At 44.0% G+C, this 20,073-nt stretch overlaps 1 protein-coding gene and 1 long non-coding RNA gene across 3 annotated transcripts; one reads left to right on the forward strand and one right to left on the reverse strand.

Annotated features, from left to right (window-relative positions):
- Positions 1-1,686: 1,686 nt before the first annotated feature.
- LOC145422296 (uncharacterized) lies at positions 1,687-10,733 on the reverse strand. 2 transcript variants are annotated; one of them, XR_013903584.1, is made up of 3 exons: positions 2,197-2,780; positions 1,952-2,122; positions 1,687-1,872 (listed from the first exon to the last, which is right to left on the reverse strand). It is a non-coding gene; the product is annotated as an uncharacterized LOC145422296 (long non-coding RNA). The 2 variants fall into 2 exon arrangements; XR_013903583.1 differs by having other exon boundaries at positions 1,687-2,122; positions 2,197-10,733.
- Positions 10,734-11,084: 351 nt separating this feature from the next.
- On the forward strand, positions 11,085-18,874 carry dio2 (iodothyronine deiodinase 2). The gene is made up of 2 exons (XM_026152578.2): positions 11,085-11,544; positions 16,235-18,874. The coding sequence occupies exons 1-2, from the start codon at positions 11,323-11,325 to the stop codon at positions 16,793-16,795; spliced, it is 783 nt and encodes a 260-aa protein (XP_026008363.1). The 5' UTR covers positions 11,085-11,322; the 3' UTR covers positions 16,796-18,874.
- Positions 18,875-20,073: the final 1,199 nt, after the last annotated feature.

Here is a 20,073-nt window from a genome sequence, read left to right on the forward strand (position 1 = left end):
TTCCATCTGGGCAGTGGAAAAAAGAGAAACATACATAACACACTGATTCAGTATGAAATAAAGTGACCTGACCAATTTTTCTTTTTTAAATATACACTGGTTTGTTAGTATATGCTGTTTGTAATTAACCTTTTTAATTAGCCTTATTTCACATGAGATTAAACGTAAAACAGTTGAACTGGTTGAAACTTACCTTAATTTTAGTGGAGCCCACCAATAAAGCCTGTAAATATACCACTGGGTTCACATAACACATGTTGCTCTTTATTCAACATTGCATAACCACACTGTCTAAACAAATCCTGCATATTTCTCCTCCCAATAGCAAAGACCAGTCAGTTGTACCTGACTCGGGAATGTAGAAGTGACACTGAATAGCAATGACCTTCTTCTTTGGAAGTTTTAATCCGATAACTTTGGTCTTCATGTGAAACTTCATGGTCCTCATTTAATAATTAATACTACCTTTAAACAATTAGGACTTTTTTGGGGGGAGACATTGTTTGCCACAACTCACACACATTCAGTATATCTGTCTGACTTGTAGCCGAGTATATTAAAATGCTAACCCAGTTCTGTCCGTCTGTAAATTCCATTTAAAGGGGTAGAAGTGAACCTAATCCTACACATGATGTTGAGGGGTTAAACAAACAGAGTGAGATGTTGTGGTTGGTTGCTCTTGTCTGGCTTTAAATATATTTTTGGAAGACAGTCAAACATTAACTAATAACAGCTGAGTAAACTTTGTTTTTTTTGGATTCTACTCATGCAGCATTGCCTTTATGTTTCTCAGTATTATGACTAACACTAAGGCCCAGTGCTTAATATGGGGATGAGTGTATTTTTCACATTATTATCATACCTGGTGGTGTATTCTGAAAAAACAACATTTTGCATGCAACGGTCGACATTTTGGTGAGTACTTGATATACCAGCACAGTCAGTCAATGTCTGTTTTTACCCTAATAGTGGCCTATGACCTGTTTACTGAGTAAACATCTGGCTTTGATATGGAGGTTTGTGCTCTAGAACATTCTAGTTAATGCATTCACAGAATACTGGGAACCTGAGCCATACAAGGAATGGGAAGTTGACACAACAATAATTTTCATCTTGATGGTCAAAAGGGATATAATGATTGGAATCTGTGCCTTTCAAATCTGGTGGTTGAAAAACATGCTTATACCAAGTACTGATCCAAGCTGTGTTCCTCACTGGAAGTAAAAGACTGAAGTCATTTGTTTTAGGCAGCACCAGGTTCAAATTAAAAATGAAGTTTTGAGCACATCTGGATTTCTAATATGCTATTACAAACTGAGCAAGAATTGCTCTATTCACTATTTAAAAAATAAAAACAATGGGACCATACACAAAATTAAACATTAAAGAGGCCAATAAGTATTACACCAAAGATAACTAGAGTGAGTGTAGGAGCAAGAGACAGAGAAGCATCTGAGCCTTTGAGTTGTATTAAGTGGATTTGAAGTGTGTGTACTAATGTGCTTATAGAAGAAATGTTAACCACACAGCTGCTCAGCTAAGTTACACATTACAGACTACAAATTTAAGCTGACATTTACCACAGTCAGCTGACGCCAGAACTCCTGTGAGTCTGAATCTGTCACGGCTCAACGGCACGAGGGAACAGGGATGGACACAGGCGCAGAAACCAACCCGGAAGCGAGGTGACAGAAAACAAATGATTTATTTCCGCCCACAGGAAAACAAATGTGAAACACAAAGCGACGCCACCACACTAGTGGCGCGTAGGATTAGTCTGTGAAAATGAGGGCGACCTAGACACCTCTAGGAGACGGCTGAACAGCGGGGACAGCGGGGAGGTAGAAACAGGACTAGGTAGGGGCCGGGGCACTGGAACAAGAGGAGATCACGATCAGAGGGATCCAGCAGACAACCAATAATCCTCCGCAGTTGAATTGAATTGCCTTACTTGGTTTCAGATGGAGGGGACAGGTGGAGCGGAAAACCCGGAAGCGGTCGAGGCGTGGGGAGGCAGGCAGGTGAGCAGTGGGTCGGCAGGCCACGTTGTGTGAGCAGCTGGCGGCCCAGGTCCAGGAGGACGGGAGCGAGGGGAACAAGATCTCCACTCCGGGTGCTATCGCTGGGGACAAGAAAAGACAGGTCAGTCATCACACGGCGTTAAGACAAGGTTTTAGGATGCTCCACTGAACTAACATGGGAATAGGAGATACTCAGGCGATGAGTGGTTGAGAGCGCAGGTCTGATATACCGCTGGCACGATTGCTCACAGGTGGTCAGCCAGGGAGGGGCAACCGGACTCCGCCTAAAGGAGGAGGAGCCGCTGTCTGAGACCTGCAGGTGCCCAACCAGACCATGACAGAATCCAGCAGATAGTAGAACAGTGCATTGACTAGTAAGGTTCATTTGTTCCTGAGAGATACAACAATGTATCTTGGAGGTCCATGTTATATTGTGCCTTTAAATGGTAACTAGACTGGTTCTTATATAGCACCTTTCTCCTCTGAGCATCCAAAGCACTTTACACAACTTGCTCCATTACTTTTTTAATAGTTTTTTCTTCGCTCTGTGTGCTTTCTAACATTCACGCACATTAATACTTGGGATACATGGTGGACACACGGAGCAGCTTCTCTCTGTCCCGACAAAACAGTGTTCCCGTCCTTGTTATGCGCTTTTTCTTGTTCTTTTTCACAAAAACACTCATACAGTTGTGAGCTCCTGCTCAAAATCAACAAAAGCAAATCCACCAACTTTTCATACGTGGACGAGCTACAAATTACACTAAGGAACTGCGAACTGCTTCAGAGACATTTACCACAGTGGAAATGTCTCAGGCGGTGCAAGAGGAAACAGAAGAGGGGTAAATGTGGAGGCATCCAGAGCAGGCTAGCGGCTAATCCACACAAACCTGCTATTCCCACCAACCTACTGTCCAACATGCGCTCCCTGGACAACAATCTGGATCATGTATGGTTACTTTGGTCCACTTTGAAGTCAGCGAGGGAGTATTGTGTCTTCGTGTTTGTAGAAACATGGCTTAATAATAGCATTCCTGACAGCGTCATTCGAGCAGACAGAGCTCTCACTGAAGGGTGTAGGACTTGCAGGTGCCTGGTGTCATGATGCTGTTCTGGCTTGCAAACACTGTTCACCTCTGCTGGAGCTTATAATCGAGTGCAGACCGTTCTACCTACCGAGGGAATTTTCAGCATTACTGCTTGTTGCTCCAATAACAACAATGGGAGTGAGGCACTGAATGAACTATATCAGCATGTCAGTGAGCAGCAGACGGCCCACCCAGATGCTTTTCTCATCCTAGCGGGTGATTTCAATCATGCAGACCCAATGACTGTGCTTCCCAAACTGCACAAACACATTATGAGGTGAGCCTAAGAACAGCATGGGCAAAGCTGTCACGTGGCATCAGAGAGGCAAAAAGGCAATACTCCAGGAGGATTTTGCAAAGCTTTAGCGACAGCAGAGATACTCGGAGGGTGTGGTAAGGAATACAAACCATCACAGACTACAAGCCCACACTGCAGACCACCATCAGTCCCATCTCTCTACCAGATGAGCTAAACAAATTCTTAGCTACCTTTTAGGCACAGAACTACACCCCCACACAGAAGACTCCACCTTCATCTCTTCCCTCCAACCTGGATCCATTTCAGTTTGCATACTGGTTCAACTGCTTAACCAATGATGCAATTTCAACTGCCCTTCAGTCAGCCCTCACACATCTGGACACTACAGACTCATACGTCACCATTCCCCAGCAACTCATTAACAAACTGGATCTGCTGGGAATCAGCACCTCGTTGTGTAACTGGCTGCTGGATTTCCTGTCAGGAAAACAGCAGACAGTACGGGTCGGCAGCAACACCATCATCACAAGAAAACTGAATACGGGGGCTCCCCAAGGATGTGTGTTGAGGCCCCTTCTTTTCACTCTGCTGACCCACGACTGCACACCATCACACAGCTCCAACCTTTTCATCAAGTTTGCAGATGACACAACTGTGGTTGGTCACATCAGCAACAATAATGAGACCTACTACAGTGAAGTTAACCATCTGGCCTAGTGGTGCAGCAACAACAACCTTTCCCTGAATATGGAGAAGACTAAGGAGATCATCATAGACATCATAGAACTCGCACCCTGCACACCCCACTAACCATCAATGGTGCTGCTGTGGAGAGGGTAAGCAGCACCACGTTCCTGGGTGTGCACATCTCAGAAGATCTCTCCTGGTCAAAGAACACAGCTTCACTGGTCAGGAAATTTCAACAGCGACTCTACTTTCTCAGTAAACTGAGCCTCAATCCCCATTATGAGCACCTTCTACAGAGGCACTGTTGAGAGGATCCTCACCAGCTGTGGTGAGAGTCATACCACACAGGACCCTGCACTGGGTCCTGCCAGAAAAAGCTACGAGTAGTGAGAGCAGCGGAGAGGATCGTGGGTGTTTCTTTTCCCCTTACTCCAGGACATCTACTGCACCTGCCTCACCCAAAAAAGCTCTCTGCATTACAGGTGACTCCACTCATCCATCCAACAGCTTTTTCAGTTTGCTGCCATCGGGAAGGAGACTGAAGAGCCTCCAGGCTAGAACCAGCAGACTGAGAGACAGCTTCATCCACCAGGCTGCCAGGATGCTGAATTCTCATCCTGCTCTGTCCCGCTCGACTCTCACACACACAAACTCAACCAGGGTTGTACTAACGAATAAACTCAACGATCCAGTGTCGACTGAAGCTTAGCCGCACAGTTAAGTAGGGAGGCTTTTGGCGATGAAAATCAGCTTACAAAAGCAAAACAAAACTGAACATGCTGGGACATGGGACCATGACAGACATCTTGCCCAAGTATACTTTAACATGCAGAACGGAGTAGCCAGGAAGCAAACCACTGACCTTCCAATTGGTATATGACTCACTCTAGCAAGTGAGACTCTTATGACACATGTTGTGCCTGCAGATGAGAGAATATATTCTCTTTCAAAATTTCTTGAATGCCTTATTGCCAGCCCACCCAACCAGGAAACACCAGGTGTCAACCTTGACATAGAGTAGCTTGTATAAAAGGTTCATGTTAAGGATGGTATAAAGTTCTGAAAAAGAGGAAAATTCAAGGGCCAGTTGAGAGATATAATCCCTCCAGCGTGTACTGGGTCTGCCCCGCGGCCTCCTCCTGGTGGGACATGCCCGGAACACCTTGCCTAGGAGGTGCCCAGGAGGCATCCTTATCAGATGCCCGAACTACCTAAACTGGCCTCTTTCAATGTAGAGGAGCAGCGGCTTTACTCTGAGCCCCTCAGAGTACCTGAACTTCGCATCCTATCTCTAAGGGAGAGGCCAGCCACCCTTCGGAGGAAGCTAATTTCCTCCGAAGGGTGGAAATTAGGATGGAAATTTCTGCCACTTGTATCTGCGATCTCGTTCTTTTGGTCACTACCCACAGCTCGTGACCATAGGTGAGGGTAAGGACATAGATCGCTCTGTAAATAGAGAGCTTCGCCTTTACACTCAGCTCTCTCTTCACCACGATAGACCGGTACAGCATCCACATCACTGCAGCCACAGCACCAATCCGTCTGTCGATCTCCCGCTCCCTTCTCACTTGAACATGACCCAGAGGTACTTAAACACCTCCACTTGGGCCAGGAACTCGTCCCTGACTCAGAGTGGGCACTCCACACTTTTTCAGCTGAGAACCATGGCCTCAGATTTGGAGGTGCTGATTTTCATTCCCACTGCTTCACACTCAACTGTAAGCCATTCCAGTGAGGCTGGAGGCCATTGCCTGATGAAGCCAACACAACCACATCATCTGTGAAAAGCATAGATAAGATTCTGAGACTACCCAAGTGGAAGCCTTCCACCGCTTGGCCACGCCTAGAACGAAACCAGGAAACTGCATTGTTCCTCCTGTATCCAAAGTCCAACTATCGGACGGACTCTCCTTTCCAGCACCCTGGCATAGACTTTCCCAGGGAGGCTGAGGAGTGTGATTCCCCTGTAGTTGGAACACACACTCCAGTCCCCCTTCTTAAAGATAGGAACCACTACCCCGGTCTGCCAATCCAGAGGTATCGCCCCTGATCTCCATGCAACTATAACACAGAGAGCCTTCAGGAACTCAGGGCGAACTTCATCCACCTTAGGGCCTTAGGCCCCTGCCACCAAGGAGTTGTTGAACTGCCTCAGTGGCCTCACCCCTGGAGATAGATGAGTTCTCCCCCCATCCCCTGCTTGCTCCATGGAGGACATACCAGTGCAATTAAGGTCTTTAAACTATTCCTTTCACAGCCAACAATGTCGGGTGTATCTCTTTGAGGCAGTCTTTTTCCATGGCCTCTCTGAACTCCTGCCACACCTGAGTTTTTGATTCAACCTCAGCTGTGCTCCGCTTGGCCGGTTGGTACCTATTGGCTGCCTCCAAGGTCCCATAGGCTAACCAAGCTCAATAGGATTCCTTCACCTCTGGTGTCCACCATTTGGTTCAGGGGTGACACCAACCCCAGGCACCAACCACATTGTGCTACGTCTGTCCAACATCCTCCCCCGCCACCACGTCAGGTGGCAGGATGGTGATGGACTGTGCTGTCAACTGAGGTGGTAATCAGTTGACAGCTCAGCGCCCCTCTTCACCCGAGTGTTCAGAACATATGGCTGCAGATGTGATGATACAATTACACACACTGGTGCCACCCGAACTTATGGATACCCTTATGTTCGAACATGGTGTTTGTTATGGAAAAACTGTGGTTTGCATAGAAGTCCAGTAAGAGAAGAGGTTTAGATCTACCAGGCCATTCCTCCCAGTCACGCCCCTGCAAGTCTCACTGTCATTACCCACATGACCATTGAAATCTCCCAGCAGGACAACAGAGTCCCCAGGTTGAGCAACCTCAAGCACCCCACCCAGGGACTCCAAGAAGGCTGGATACTGTGAACTGTCATTCGGCGCATAAGCGCAGATGACAGTCAGAGCCCATTCCACGTCCCGAGCAGGGAAAAGACCCTCTCGCCTACCGGGTGAAACCCCAACGTACAGACAGCAAGCTGAGGAGATACTAAGATACCCACCCCGGTCCGCTGCCTCTCACCAAGGCCAACTCTCCAGGAGACTGGTTCCAGTGTCCAACCCATGCGTTGAGGTGAGGTGAGACTATATTTAGCCGGTATCTCTCAACCTCAGGCAGGGTGAACTATTCCCTCGATCTTCTGCTCATAGGGATTTTTTTGTCTGGTCTCTCACCCATGACCAAAAGACCCCGGACACACAAACCCCTCCACCATGTTAAGGTAGCAATTCAAATTTGTTTTTACATTCCAGAAAAAAAACTAATTTCTCATTTGATTCTGTCTTGCCACTTCCTGTCATTGCAACCCTGTTCTCCACCACCTAAGAATGTCTGTCTTACTACCACTACGTGAGAAGCTTCCATGTTAAATATAGTGGTGTGAAAAAGTGTTTGCCCCCTTTTTGATTTCCCCCTTTTTTGTATGTTTATCGCACTAAATGTTTTTGATAAAATCAATTTAAATATTAGACAAAGATAACACGAGTAAACACAAAATGCAGTTTCTAAATGAAGGTATTTATTATTAAAGGGGGAAAAAAATCCAAACCTGCATGTGAAGTAGTGACATGCTGGCTCCTTTTGCTGTGCTTCTGGTCTCCCTTGATACTCACCTTGTGTTTCTTCTTGCATTCTTGTATTGCTCTTGCAGTTTTTCACTTGAAAACCTCACTTGGAACATGTCTGTTTGGAACGTCACTTACATGTAGCCTTTGGATGCCTCCTTTAACTCAGCTACCTGCTGCAGCAAGAACATTCACTTGCCTGTTCATAACCTGCCTACCCACTCTCCACCTGTCAGCTGTCTGGAACTCTCTTGCTGACTGTGTACTTTCTCCATGCTCAGCTGACCTCTCATTAAGTAAGACAAAATCAGGTTAATCTACAACTAAACACTACAATACCTACCTGTTGGATGTTTGCTAAATTAAACTCTCTTCTCAGGCAGAGCCATTGTGATTCCTTCTGAGCTGAGGTAAATTGTAACTCCCAGTTACCTGTTTGCTGAGAATTCTTAATTTTTCAGTAGAACTTTGCTCCAAATCTATTCTTTGGGTCCTGCCAGAACCAAACCATAACAATATTTAATTAGCAGGGGAAATTCTCAAGTGTGCAGGGCTATACTCCTTGCTCGGATCTATCTACTTAGATTTTTTCCTTATTTTTGCTATGTTTTTGCAAATTTTCTATACTTTTAACATTATCAAATTATTTTTAATATTAGACAAGAAATAAATAAATTAGCTGTTTTCGAGCATGATTGCATTATTAAGGGAAAATGGCTATCCAAACCTACCTGGCCCAATGTATGAAAGTAATTGCCCTGTAAAAATGGTAATTTGTTGCGCACCCTTTGGTAACGAATGGCGAGAATGCCAACGAAGCATTGGTAATAACTGGCAATGATTTTTGTTTTTTTACATGGCTGTGGAGAAAATTTGACCCACTCTTATTGTTTTGTCTTTTTGGTTAATTTGACCACATTCAAGGATTTTTGACTGTTAACTGTCATGACACCAAGTTTGCGATGACTCACTGGCAGGACGCAGACCAATCAGAGTTTACAGAGTTTATTAAACAAGTTTGGAATCAAGGTAGAAAAAAATGAGTAGATTGAATGGAGGCTAGCGAGCAGGGCTGAGGCAGGCTGGATCACAGGGACTCACTACACAAACACAGTAGCTTGGAAGGCCTCCTTTACGCTAAGCAGCCTGCACAGAAGCACAAAGAAATAATCCAGGAAAGACCAAACATGAAATTGACAGCAAAGCTACTGAACCTGAGATGTTTCCACAGGTGAAGCAATGACCTGGTGGCAACTGAGGAAAACCTTCAGCCTTAAGCAGACTAAAGAATTCATAGATTACACATGAGCAAGGTGAGTAAATCGGCCTAATCAGTAAATCAAGTTTTCTCTTTTTGCACTTTTCATGCAAATAAAGCAAAATGGTACCGCTAAGGGAGAACACAGCCACCCTACAGAGGAAGCTCAAATCCGCTGTTTGTATCTGCGATCTCCTGCTTTCCATCACCAACCAAAGCTCGTGACAATAGGTGAACATGGTACATCTGAAACGTTATCGTTGTTTACAAAATACTTGTGTTATCACTCACAGTGTAACGTCTTGGCACTTTCCTGTGGATGCTGGAGAGTCTGGATGTTTTTTGTAGTGAGTTTCTCATCCAAGGTTGACAGATCACGTGTGCCTTGTCCTCCACCTGTATTCTTCTTTTTCTTGTAGTCTGTTAGTATTTTTCACTTTATCAACTTTGATTCCAAACTGACACGTGTTGAAATGATATTCACGTCCACATCACTTTGTATTTATTTATTTAGACTGTCATTTTTGGAAAGCTGTGCCTCTTCTGGCTTCCTCCTTGGGCCTCAGACACAGACTACAGTCAGACTTTAACATTATCTTTTGCTGTCGAGGTGCAGGCTTCTGTCTTTTTCTGTCTCCACCGGGAGGTAAATGTATCTCCTTATACAGAGAAACTGGGGTCGGGCAGTATGCAGATAATATGGAAACTGTTTGCACAAGACTGTTGCCTCAGAATAACTCCGATTTACTAACATTATTACTAACTTGCGTGTGGTGGTGAACAAAATAGGCCGTACACACGTTTCATAAATCTGACTGTGGTTTTGCAAACTAATTTTTTCACAGGGTAAGTTTGATAAAACTTGGCTGAAACTGGATCAAACAGTAGGATTGAAAGCAGACATGCGAGTTATTCAAAAGAATTAAGGTGTTGCAATGCCCTGTCAAAGGCAATGACTCAGCCTGACTGAAATGCTCAAAAACCATAATAAACTGAAACAATGTCTCAAACAAGAGGGAGGAAGTTTTTTCCATAAGAGCTCAGGATTGTGGAGTCACGATTGCAATGCAAGCCCACATTTATAAAGAAACAGACATAGAGGTTACTTTGCGGTTTGAAATGAACAATGGTGAGTTGCTCAGTTCTAAAATGAAACAGTCATGCATAAAACTGGAGAAAAGCCCCTTTGGGAATGTGGTGAGATTTTTGTCCTTTCCAGCTTGGAAGCAGCAACAAGGAGATGAGATTGTGCAGCCAACAATGCATGTCTTGGATAAAAGTTAGAGGAAGAAGCAAAAACATCACTTTCAATCACATTTTGAAAAATCTGTTGTGTGACCGCAGCGGTTTTACTGGTATGCCACCATTACAGCAGATTTAACCGTTAAGGTTACATGTTATATGGGTGTTGCTGTGTTACAGAGCTTAGATGTGGGCGTTATCTTGACTGTAGCTTGTGGCAGCATAGATAGAACGACAGAAAATATTTAGATGTGTTTGTTTGTTTCTTTTTTAAACAGTTTATGAACTATGACAGTGTGATCCTGACCGTTACGCTTCTGGCACACATCAAACTTGCATGGTTAGAGGCTGCATCGCTAATGCAAAAATGTCTTTATGTTTTCAGAAACCAGCTTATGAAATGCAACAGTGTGATTGTGAATGGGTACACAGACATTAGAACATTATTTAAATTGTATTTATATAGCACCAAATCATATCAACAGGGCACTTTCTGCTGTAAGGTAAAGACCCCACAATAATACAGACAGACAGCAAGCCCTTGGCAACAGTGGGAAGGAAAACTCCCTTTTGACAGGAAGAAATCTCTGGCAGAACCAGACTGGCTGGAGGAAGACGAGACAAAAAAGAGAGCAGCAGATTAAGAAGAGAGATTAATAATAAGTAATGAGTAAATGCAGAGTACCCACATATTGAGTAAAAAAAGTTCCCACTTCTTTAAAGCATAGTCACAACCGGATCACTGGAATACTCTGGAAGAGTATGGAAAGTATAAACATTTCATATTTAGTCGATGTAACATGGTAAAAACAGTGAAAGCGTCGATCTGCAGTTTAGTGCAGCCGCTACGCACGAAGCTGCGGGGGAGAGGAAGGAGGAGGAGGAGACAGCGATTGCTCTATTTCTGACGTCAGAATCTTGCCGCAGAGATAAGCCGCGAGGCTTAATATTAACTACAATGTTCCTTCTTTCAAAAAGAGCGACAGCGCGCCAAGGGATTGTCGAGCTGATGAACAGAGACGCTTTGCGAGACGCATTCCAAACACTTTTCTCGTTCTGCGCACCGACTCTGGCGCAGTGCACGAAACAGAGCCCAAACTATGAGCTGAGCAGATAAGAGCTGTGGTGGAGGAATTGGCCAGCGGTCGTGTAAACGCACAAACGGAAGATGGGAACGGCGGGCGAGGATCTGCTCGTGACACTCCAGATACTACCCGGTTTCTTTTCCAACTGCCTCTTCCTTGCCCTGTACGACTCGGTGGTTCTGCTGAAGCGCGTCGTTTCGCTGCTCAGCTCTCGGTCCGCCGGCTGCGGAGAGTGGCGCCGCATGCTGACCTCGGCGGGACTGCGCTCCATCTGGAACAGCTTCCTCCTGGACGCCTACAAGCAGGTAAACTTTTTATTTGGGTAGGGTCTAAGTGCTTCGAGTGCCTCGATGCAGTGACGTCATTCAAGTGCACTCCAAAGTGGTGTAAAAGACAGGAAGTGTTTCTTAGCGTCTGCTCGCTCACCTGCCTACACGGCCGTGTGCACGAACGTTTGCGGCACGCCCTCGGAAAACTTGGTTTTTCATTGTCTTCGCGCAGATGGAGCAGAACTTGTTTTTCGCGTTTGGAGCTGTGCGTGTGTGTGCGTGCGCGCGGAACAATACAGTTTACACAAAGGGCTGGCCAGAACGAGAAGCGTTACAGAATCGCGTGACCAAATAGTTAATGTTTTATCACTACAATACTGTGTAACACGAGTATTATCAGAGCAAATACAGGTTATCACGTTAATCGCGTTGGATAGAAACTGGTTGCAGTTCATGTGGAGGTGCAGCAGATGGCCCCCGTCCTCACAGCTGTGTAACTTTCTGCTGTCAGGAGGCTGCTGCTACAAATTCGCTGCTAATGTTTCAAAAAGCTGATTTTGTTACGTCCTGGTGATACTGTGGCGTTTATACTACAGAGATATGTGGATACATCACAACCTGCAAAATGAAACAACATCTGTCGTTCAGCTGCTCTGATCAGACAAAATTACCAGAAGACAAATATTTTACCCACAAATTGTGTTTTTGTTTTGTTTTGTTGTTTGTTTGTTTTTTGGGGGGGACTCCATAGTGCCCAGTGTCTCACCAGTGCCTCCTGTGGAACGAGAAACCGCAGAGTGGGAGTCTTTGATTATATAAGAAGTTCTCTGCATATTAATTTATATTACAGTTATTAATAAGCTCACACTATAACAACAGCTCTTGTCTAAAACTGGTTTAGCAAAAAAGTTCTGCTGGAAAATCATTAGTTACTGTATTAACTATTCGTATATGTCTATATGTCTATACACAAGTGTGTGTGTGTGTGTGATAGCCGGACTATAGTGTGTGTCCCTTGGCTTTGTGCCTTGGACCCACTCTTTTAGCACAACAGCCTGGGCCTGTGGGTATGTAGGGGCCCCTTCTCATGTTAGCACACATCAAAAAAACGTTGTATCTGAAATGAACTGTGCACTTTTCAAAGTGTACAACTTATTGTGCTATTGTAATGTAAAGTATGACAGAGGCTTAGCGAGGACCCAGGTTCCTCCATGCGTCCACTGTGCTATTAGTTAAAAAAGAAGCCACTGACAAATCTCTGGGGATTAACATGTTCTGTTAAGCCTCCGCACAGCTGTGGCACATCCAGGTACCACGGCTGTGTGCAGTTTTCCTTTCAGGCCTTCGTTTACGATTACGCAGTCTACGCCTGACTGGCATCTGTCAGCGTTTCTGTGAACTGTAAAATGTTCAGGAATCTCCTTTAAATCTTACGAATAAGGAATTAATAAAACGTACATGTGGATACTGCACAGCACGACAGCTCCAGCCTGAACGTCATGATTGAGGAGTTCCTATTGGCAGTATTCATTCTGGGAAATATGTCACAAGAGATTAACTTTGGGTCTGTCTCCGTACCCACATTTTCCATCTTGTAACTGCCAAAGGCCCACTATAAGACCTCGAAGCCTGTTTTACCTCCAAGCAGTTCTTGGCAGATATGCCGCATGGTTCGTTCCTGCAGTAAAGACAAAAAAAGTACTTTTCCTGTGCCAAAGCAAGAACCCAGTACGTAAACATCACAGTCTGTCTATCTGTCTGCCTACATGTTTCTTTCAATGTTATTACGTAAAAACTGACAGGCCAAACTTGGAGAGAATGTGGTGTGCAGCACGCAGGGATCGGGGTCGGCATAGTGCACGTGGTCCAAGGAGCTCTTCAGAGAAGCTTCCTCGGATGAGAGGTGAAACGTCTTCAAGCAACTTAAAAAAGTCCACATATGTATTTTAGCTTGATGACAGTATAACAAACTGGGCTGCACGATTTTGCATAAAATGAGAATCACGATTTTTTGGCTTAGAATTGAGATCACGATTCTCTCACGATTTTCTTTTCCAGTATAAATATTTATTGCGTTTATTAACTGCACATCAACTTCGTAACAGTTGAGACTGAACATAAAAACAATCCCGTCTCCACCGTTGCTCGACGCTGCGTGTACAGAGCAGGTGGTGCAACAATAGAAAAATAGTTGCGGGACAGCACTGTGTAGCGTTTGTCTAGGGTGTTGATCATTTTCCTAAATCCCTCGTTTTGCACAGTGTTGATGGAGCCATATCTTTGGTTAGGTTATAAGTGATAGCCTCCGTGATTTCTTTGTGCCTGCGGGAGGTCGACGGGTATAGGGAAGCGCTGTATAAGGTTCCCGTTATTGATGTTTGGGTGGTTGACGGGGACTGATTTTCTCCTGTCACTTTCTCGTCATCTCTCACGTGCTCTCCGTTGTTTTTTTCCTGCTAATTTTAGCAGCCAGCTGGCTTCTGTATCACGTGGTATAAGGCTCCGCCCTTGTCATTTGTTGAGCAGGAAGAGTGAGCGCTTGTTTTCATGCAGAGTACGTCCCGGATCAAAATGCGGTACAATCGTCACCTTTAATTATTAAGTAACGCGTTACCTTAACTACGTTATTATTGTGGTAACGAGCACAGTAACTAGTTATTATGCCAAAATCAGGAACGCGTTAACTGTTACTGGGATTTAGATAGGCTCGTTACTCGTTACTTCGTGTGGTGGCATCACGGAGCTTCCACAGATTCAGTAACATTAGCAAGTGGTGGAGGCAGCAGGTGGATGAGGGAAAGGGGAGGCAGAAGGAGGAGAGACCTGAGGCGTCCTTACTGGATCATCAGAGCTGAACAGGTGATGGAGAAACAGGTTTACCTTTTAGGTGACATGGATGAGTTGAAGTTATGAACTGTTTCTGAGAGACAAATAACACCAGGATCCTTTTCTAAGTAGCTGACAGCTGGTAACTGTGCAGGGGCGGGTCTAGCAAAGTTTTGCCAGGGGGCCAGGTAGGGCATTAACAGGGAGAGGGGGGCACAAAGAAATACTTTTCTTTCTTATTCTCATTTAAAATGTCTCACTTTTAATAAATAATTATCTGAATCTTACAACAAACGATTGATAGATTGATCAAAGCACCACGACTGTGTTGGATGTAAAAGGCGCACATGACGCTGTGACGTAGGCTAGAATCATGGCAGCGGTCAACGACGGTCCAGGCGTGGGATTTCTCTCGTGGAAATATGCACATTATCTTTTCCTTTCCCTAGTAACTAGTTACTTTGAAAGTAACGAGTAACTTGAAGTAACTGAGTTACTTTTGATAGAAGTAACTAGTAATGTAACTAAGTTACTAATTTTAACACTGGACATACTGGATTCATTTTGAGAAAAGTGTTCTGTGTAATACATTACTTTTTTTGAGTTACAACCCCAACACTGGTCACAACAAAGTGGGGAAATGAGCTCACAGCAGGCGATTAATCTGCACGAATGTTGATTTGCTACTGACAGATGGGAGGAACTCTCAAAGCAAAGCCAATGAGAATCAATAAGCAATATCAATAATGGAATTGGAATCACCAAATTCCTATTTTAATTTTCTTTGTTCACTTACTCAGCAGTTTTAAAGTGTTTATTTATTCATCTTTCTTTATCCATCCATCCATCTTCATCCGCTTACCTGGGGCCGGGTCACGGGGGCAGCAGCCTAAGCAAAGAGGCCCAGACCTCCCTCTCCCCAGCCACCTCCTCCAGCTTATCCGTGGGAACACCAAGGCGTTCCCAGGCCAGCCGAGAGATATAATCTCTCCAGCGTGTCCTGGGTCTGCCCCGGGGCCTCCTCCCAGTGGGACATGCCTGGAACACCTCACCCAGGAGGCGCCCAGGAGGCATCCTTGTCAGATGCCCGAACCACCTCAGCTGGCTCCTTTCTATGTGGAGCAGCAGCGGCTCTACTCTGAGCCCCTCCCGGATGGCCGAACTTCTCTCTAAGGGAGAGGCCAGCCACCCTTCGGAGGAAGCTCATTTCTGCCGCTTGTATTTGCGATCTCGTTCTTTCGGTCACTACCCACAGCTCGTGGCCATAGGTGAGGGTCGACCGGTAAATTGAGAGCTTCACTTTTACACTCAGCTCTCTCTTCACCACAGCAGAGGTGCAGCGTCCACATCACTGCAGCCGCTGCACCAATCCGTCTGTCGATCTCCGGCTCCCTTCTCCCATCACTCGCGAACAAGACCCCGAGATACTTAAACTCCTCCACTTGGGCCGGGAACTCGTACCGGGCACTCCGCATTTTTCTTTATTTGTGTATATTAGCTTATTTAGTTGTATTTACTCAAAATTACTTCTGTAATTTTCTTTCTTACAGGCCAGTGGGTGCAAAGTTGACTCTTTGACTTGTTTTAAATCACAGCCTCCTATTTTCAATACCAATGCAGAAATGCCTAATCATAGGCAGATATATATATATATATATATATGTATATATGTATATGTATGTGGGTGTGTGTGTGTTGTAGACATAATTATAACATACTGTCAAATCTAAATCAACCACATACTGAAATTCCAGCACAATGCCAGATGCTTTGCAATAGCAACAGTTAAACTACACCAGGCCCAATATGCCAAAACAGCAGAAATGCAAATCCCAGTTCTCCTTCTTCTTCATGTGCACACAGTCTACATTAAGTGTTTGTCTCTATTTTACCTCTTTAGGTGAAACTTGGCTGTGAGGCACCCAATTCCAAAGTGGTGAAGGTACCCGATGGCCCTCGGTGGAGCAGCACCATCAGAATCCAAAATGGGGGTGAGTGCAGACTTCTGGATTTTGAGTCATCAGATCGCCCCCTGGTGGTCAACTTTGGCTCAGCCACCTGACCCCCCTTCATCAGCCACCTGCCGGCTTTCCGGCAGTTAGTGGAAGACTTCAGCGATGTGGCTGATTTCCTGTTAGTGTACATTGATGAAGCTCATCCATCTGATGGCTGGGTGGCCCCTCCCATGGGTTCTTGCTCCTTCAGTTTCCGGAAACACCAGAACCTGGAGGAAAGGATGGGAGCAGCACGTCAACTCACTGAGCACTTTTCTTTGCCGCCGCAGTGTCAACTAGTTGCTGACTGCATGGACAATAATGCTAATGTGGCTTACGGTGTGTCCAACGAACGGGTGTGTATAGTGCAACAAAAAAAGATTGCTTACCTGGGGGGCAAAGGGCCATTTTTTTACAATCTGAAGGATGTGCGCCAGTGGCTGGAACAGAGTTATGGTAGACGGTAGGAGGATTAAAAGTGCCTTTTTAAAATTTTGAAAACAGAGATTATTTGGTTTTGTAAGAATGTGTTGTGATGGTATTCTTTACCATAAAGCTGTAACAAAGGGTCCCTTTTACCAAAAAAGGGGGGGAAAGGGCAAAGGCAAGAGACAACTCAACCAGCATCTTAATCAAGTCAACCTCACCCTCCTCACCTCAAGCCTTACCTCCTGAACTAAAGTCAAGTCTTTTCCATACAAATATTGTGCATAAACGTGCGTATTTATTTCAGATTTTGTCCGAATTACTTACTGTCAGCAGATCAGACATGCGACCCTCCCGTCCCCAGACAGCTGACAAGAGCAGTGAAACAACAACAGCAGTAGCTGGGATGACGTTATTCCAGCTACACACAGAGAGGAAAGATGCTGAGTTTTAGTATTTCTTAGTTTGGTAAAAATGTTATTACATCTCACCTGATGAATGTGTTATTGAGACTGAATCTCTAGAAGACTGTGAGTCAACTGCTTTGAAAACCTTGAGATAACAGCCACATTAAATCTAGTAAATCTAATTTGATAATGAGCACTGAACGCAATCCAAAATATGACGTGTAGGCACAGTGAATAAGTACATACACAGATTATTGTTCAAAGCATCGGATCACGACTGCACATGTACTTTGCATGTAGACACAGACTGAAGTGAGCCTTGTAAAAATCACATTTAAAGTTGATTTGCATGGTTTGCAAAGGAAGAAGCACTTTTGTTGACTTTATGACCAGATCTTTTTCCAGGAGGTTCCGTGGGCTGGACTGCATGGAAAACTCTAGGCAGACGCTCAGGGGGATGATGGGTATTACCAAGTGCAAAATTTATTGTCAGTAAGTGAAGCGTGTATCTTTCCGAATGTTGTGTACTGAATGTTCGATGGTTTGGCCAAGTCTTGTAAAGTGATGGTTTGGTTAAACTCTTATGCCACGAGTAAACTGCTGTGGGTTAAGGTTAGGTTGCATCTAGCTACATGCTCAACATTCACAATTTCACATGTAACTGGAAGTCATTACCTTTCAAACCAAGTCTTTGCTTTTGGCTCTTTGTTATAAGATATCCATTTAGATATGTAATAAAGATGAACAGTTCAATAAAGCGGTACTAGTAAACCTAACCCTAGCCCCATACTTCTCATTGGTGGCTCTGTGGATGTTAATAGACCTGCTGTTGCATCTATGTCACTTCCTTTAAACACTCTGAGAAAAGGCTTAAAAGGGTGATCAACTTTTGGTTGAGCATTTCATTTGAAGTTAAATAAATAACTGGCAGTATTAATGGAAATGCATCAGACTTTGAGCACATTACAAACGTGGATAAAATGACTGTTATCCAGCTATTACTCTGACAACAGGGGAGATGCACTGGGAGCCTTTAGCTGTGTGTGCCTATAAACAAATCAGTCACCTAAGCTTTGTTCATGAACTATCAAGTGATCCGCACCTTCGGTCAAAAGTACACCCCCTAACTAACAGAAGAGCTCTGTTTTTGTTTTTTAATTAATATCTTTTCAAATATTCATTGATAAAATACAATTTCTTCACATTAGCACAAATGTTTTGTTTTAGAGTCAGATCTCTCCTGCATACAGCTCTCTCTCTCATGTCTTGTGAAGAAATCATTTCATGAAGATTTCATTTGTAAATGCATATTTAACAGCTAAATGTAGATGTAATTTCAGATTTAAATTCATATTTCTCAAAATATGAACAGTGGAAGTTCAGTAGCTGTTCGGGTGATTCTTTTCAAATGAAAGCTCCTTCGAACAGATGCTTTGTTCTGGTCACAGTGACAAAGGTGTGCAAATGAAAACCTTTGACGAAAGAGTCCACAGCTCAGTCTCTGGTTGGATAGAGAGCAGCACCTGGTCAACGTGACGCAGATCCAAAGCATCTGTTTTCATTGTCACTTTGCTAATGTCTCAATGACTGATATCAATAGCTCTATTTTCCATTCTCTTTACTGTACTTTGCCATTATTTGAAGCGTAATGTATATTTTTATATGTCGAAGGAAAAATAAGTGGAAAATAAACATGAATGTGTTTGTGTGGAATTCTTTTATATGTTGTCTCTGCACCCAGTGCACAAAAAAGTCCTTTGCTTCAGCATTTCAAATAAACAGTATAATGTGTTTACTGCAAAACTTCAAAAAATAGAGTAGTTTACATCCAGGGATCGAAGATGCATCCATCACTTTCCTCTTATCCTCGTCAGGGTCGGGGGGTGGGGAGCATGTCCCAGGCAGGCTACACCCTGGACGGGTTGCCAGCCTGTCCCAGGGGTGGATCGAAATTCTCCTTTTCCAGAAATCCAGAAAGGACATTTTATAATGTTTTATTTACTTTCAGTGGGACTTTTTTTTACTCTCCAAAAATAAATATGAATTATGAACTCGTACTGTGAAGCTGGCCATGCAGATAAATAACTGCAGGAGCCATTTAAAAAGTCCACACACCAAGAAAGTTGTTAGACAGAGGGGATTTTTTTCAAACTTCTATTTCCTAATTTATTGAGGAATCTTAGCAAACGTATTAACTAAAACTAAAAAGTAGATGTGTGATATGTTGGTAACATGCAGCAGGTTTGCAAAATGAGGTGAAATCTTGCGGACACTCACCTGATCTACTAAAGCACAATCTTGAGAAGTCATTGATCCACGTTCTTCAAAACACTGTGTGCAAATCAACCTCTAATATTCTCTTCTGATGATAATGAGTCCCTCTCAACATCAAAAGTACAGCTTCATTTGTACAGCTGTCGTCAGCAGCCTAAAGTAATAATTATAAGAAATGCTTTCATATAACAGCTGCTCCACCACATACTGCAGTTCTGGTTTTGTAGGTCAGGTACAACACTGACACCATGAGGTCAAGTGGGGTCATGTACAAACCTGGTTGTTTTATTTTTGTTTGATAAGAACATTTTCTTAATCTTTGTCATTTCACCATCTGACAGAAGTTTATTTCTTATAAAGGATGTTTTACACCTATAGATGAGCACAGCCAGGTGTCAAGAATTAGGAGTTTGGTTGTTTCTGCTCTTGATTCACTTAAAGCTTGTGTGGTGAACATACAAACCTGACAAGCACACATTGTTTGGGCCTTTTAAGAATGTTGTTAGCATGTTTGGATAAATGTCAAAGACTTCAAAGACCGGGCTCTAGGCGTCAAGGTCAAGGTTCAAGGTTCTTTATTTGTCACATGCATAGTTATACAAGTATAACACACAGTGAAATGTAGCCTGACACGCTCC

This window comes from Astatotilapia calliptera, chromosome 19 (genome assembly GCF_964374335.1).
Source record: "Astatotilapia calliptera chromosome 19, fAstCal68.1, whole genome shotgun sequence".
Classification (NCBI taxonomy): domain Eukaryota; kingdom Metazoa; phylum Chordata; class Actinopteri; order Cichliformes; family Cichlidae; genus Astatotilapia; species Astatotilapia calliptera.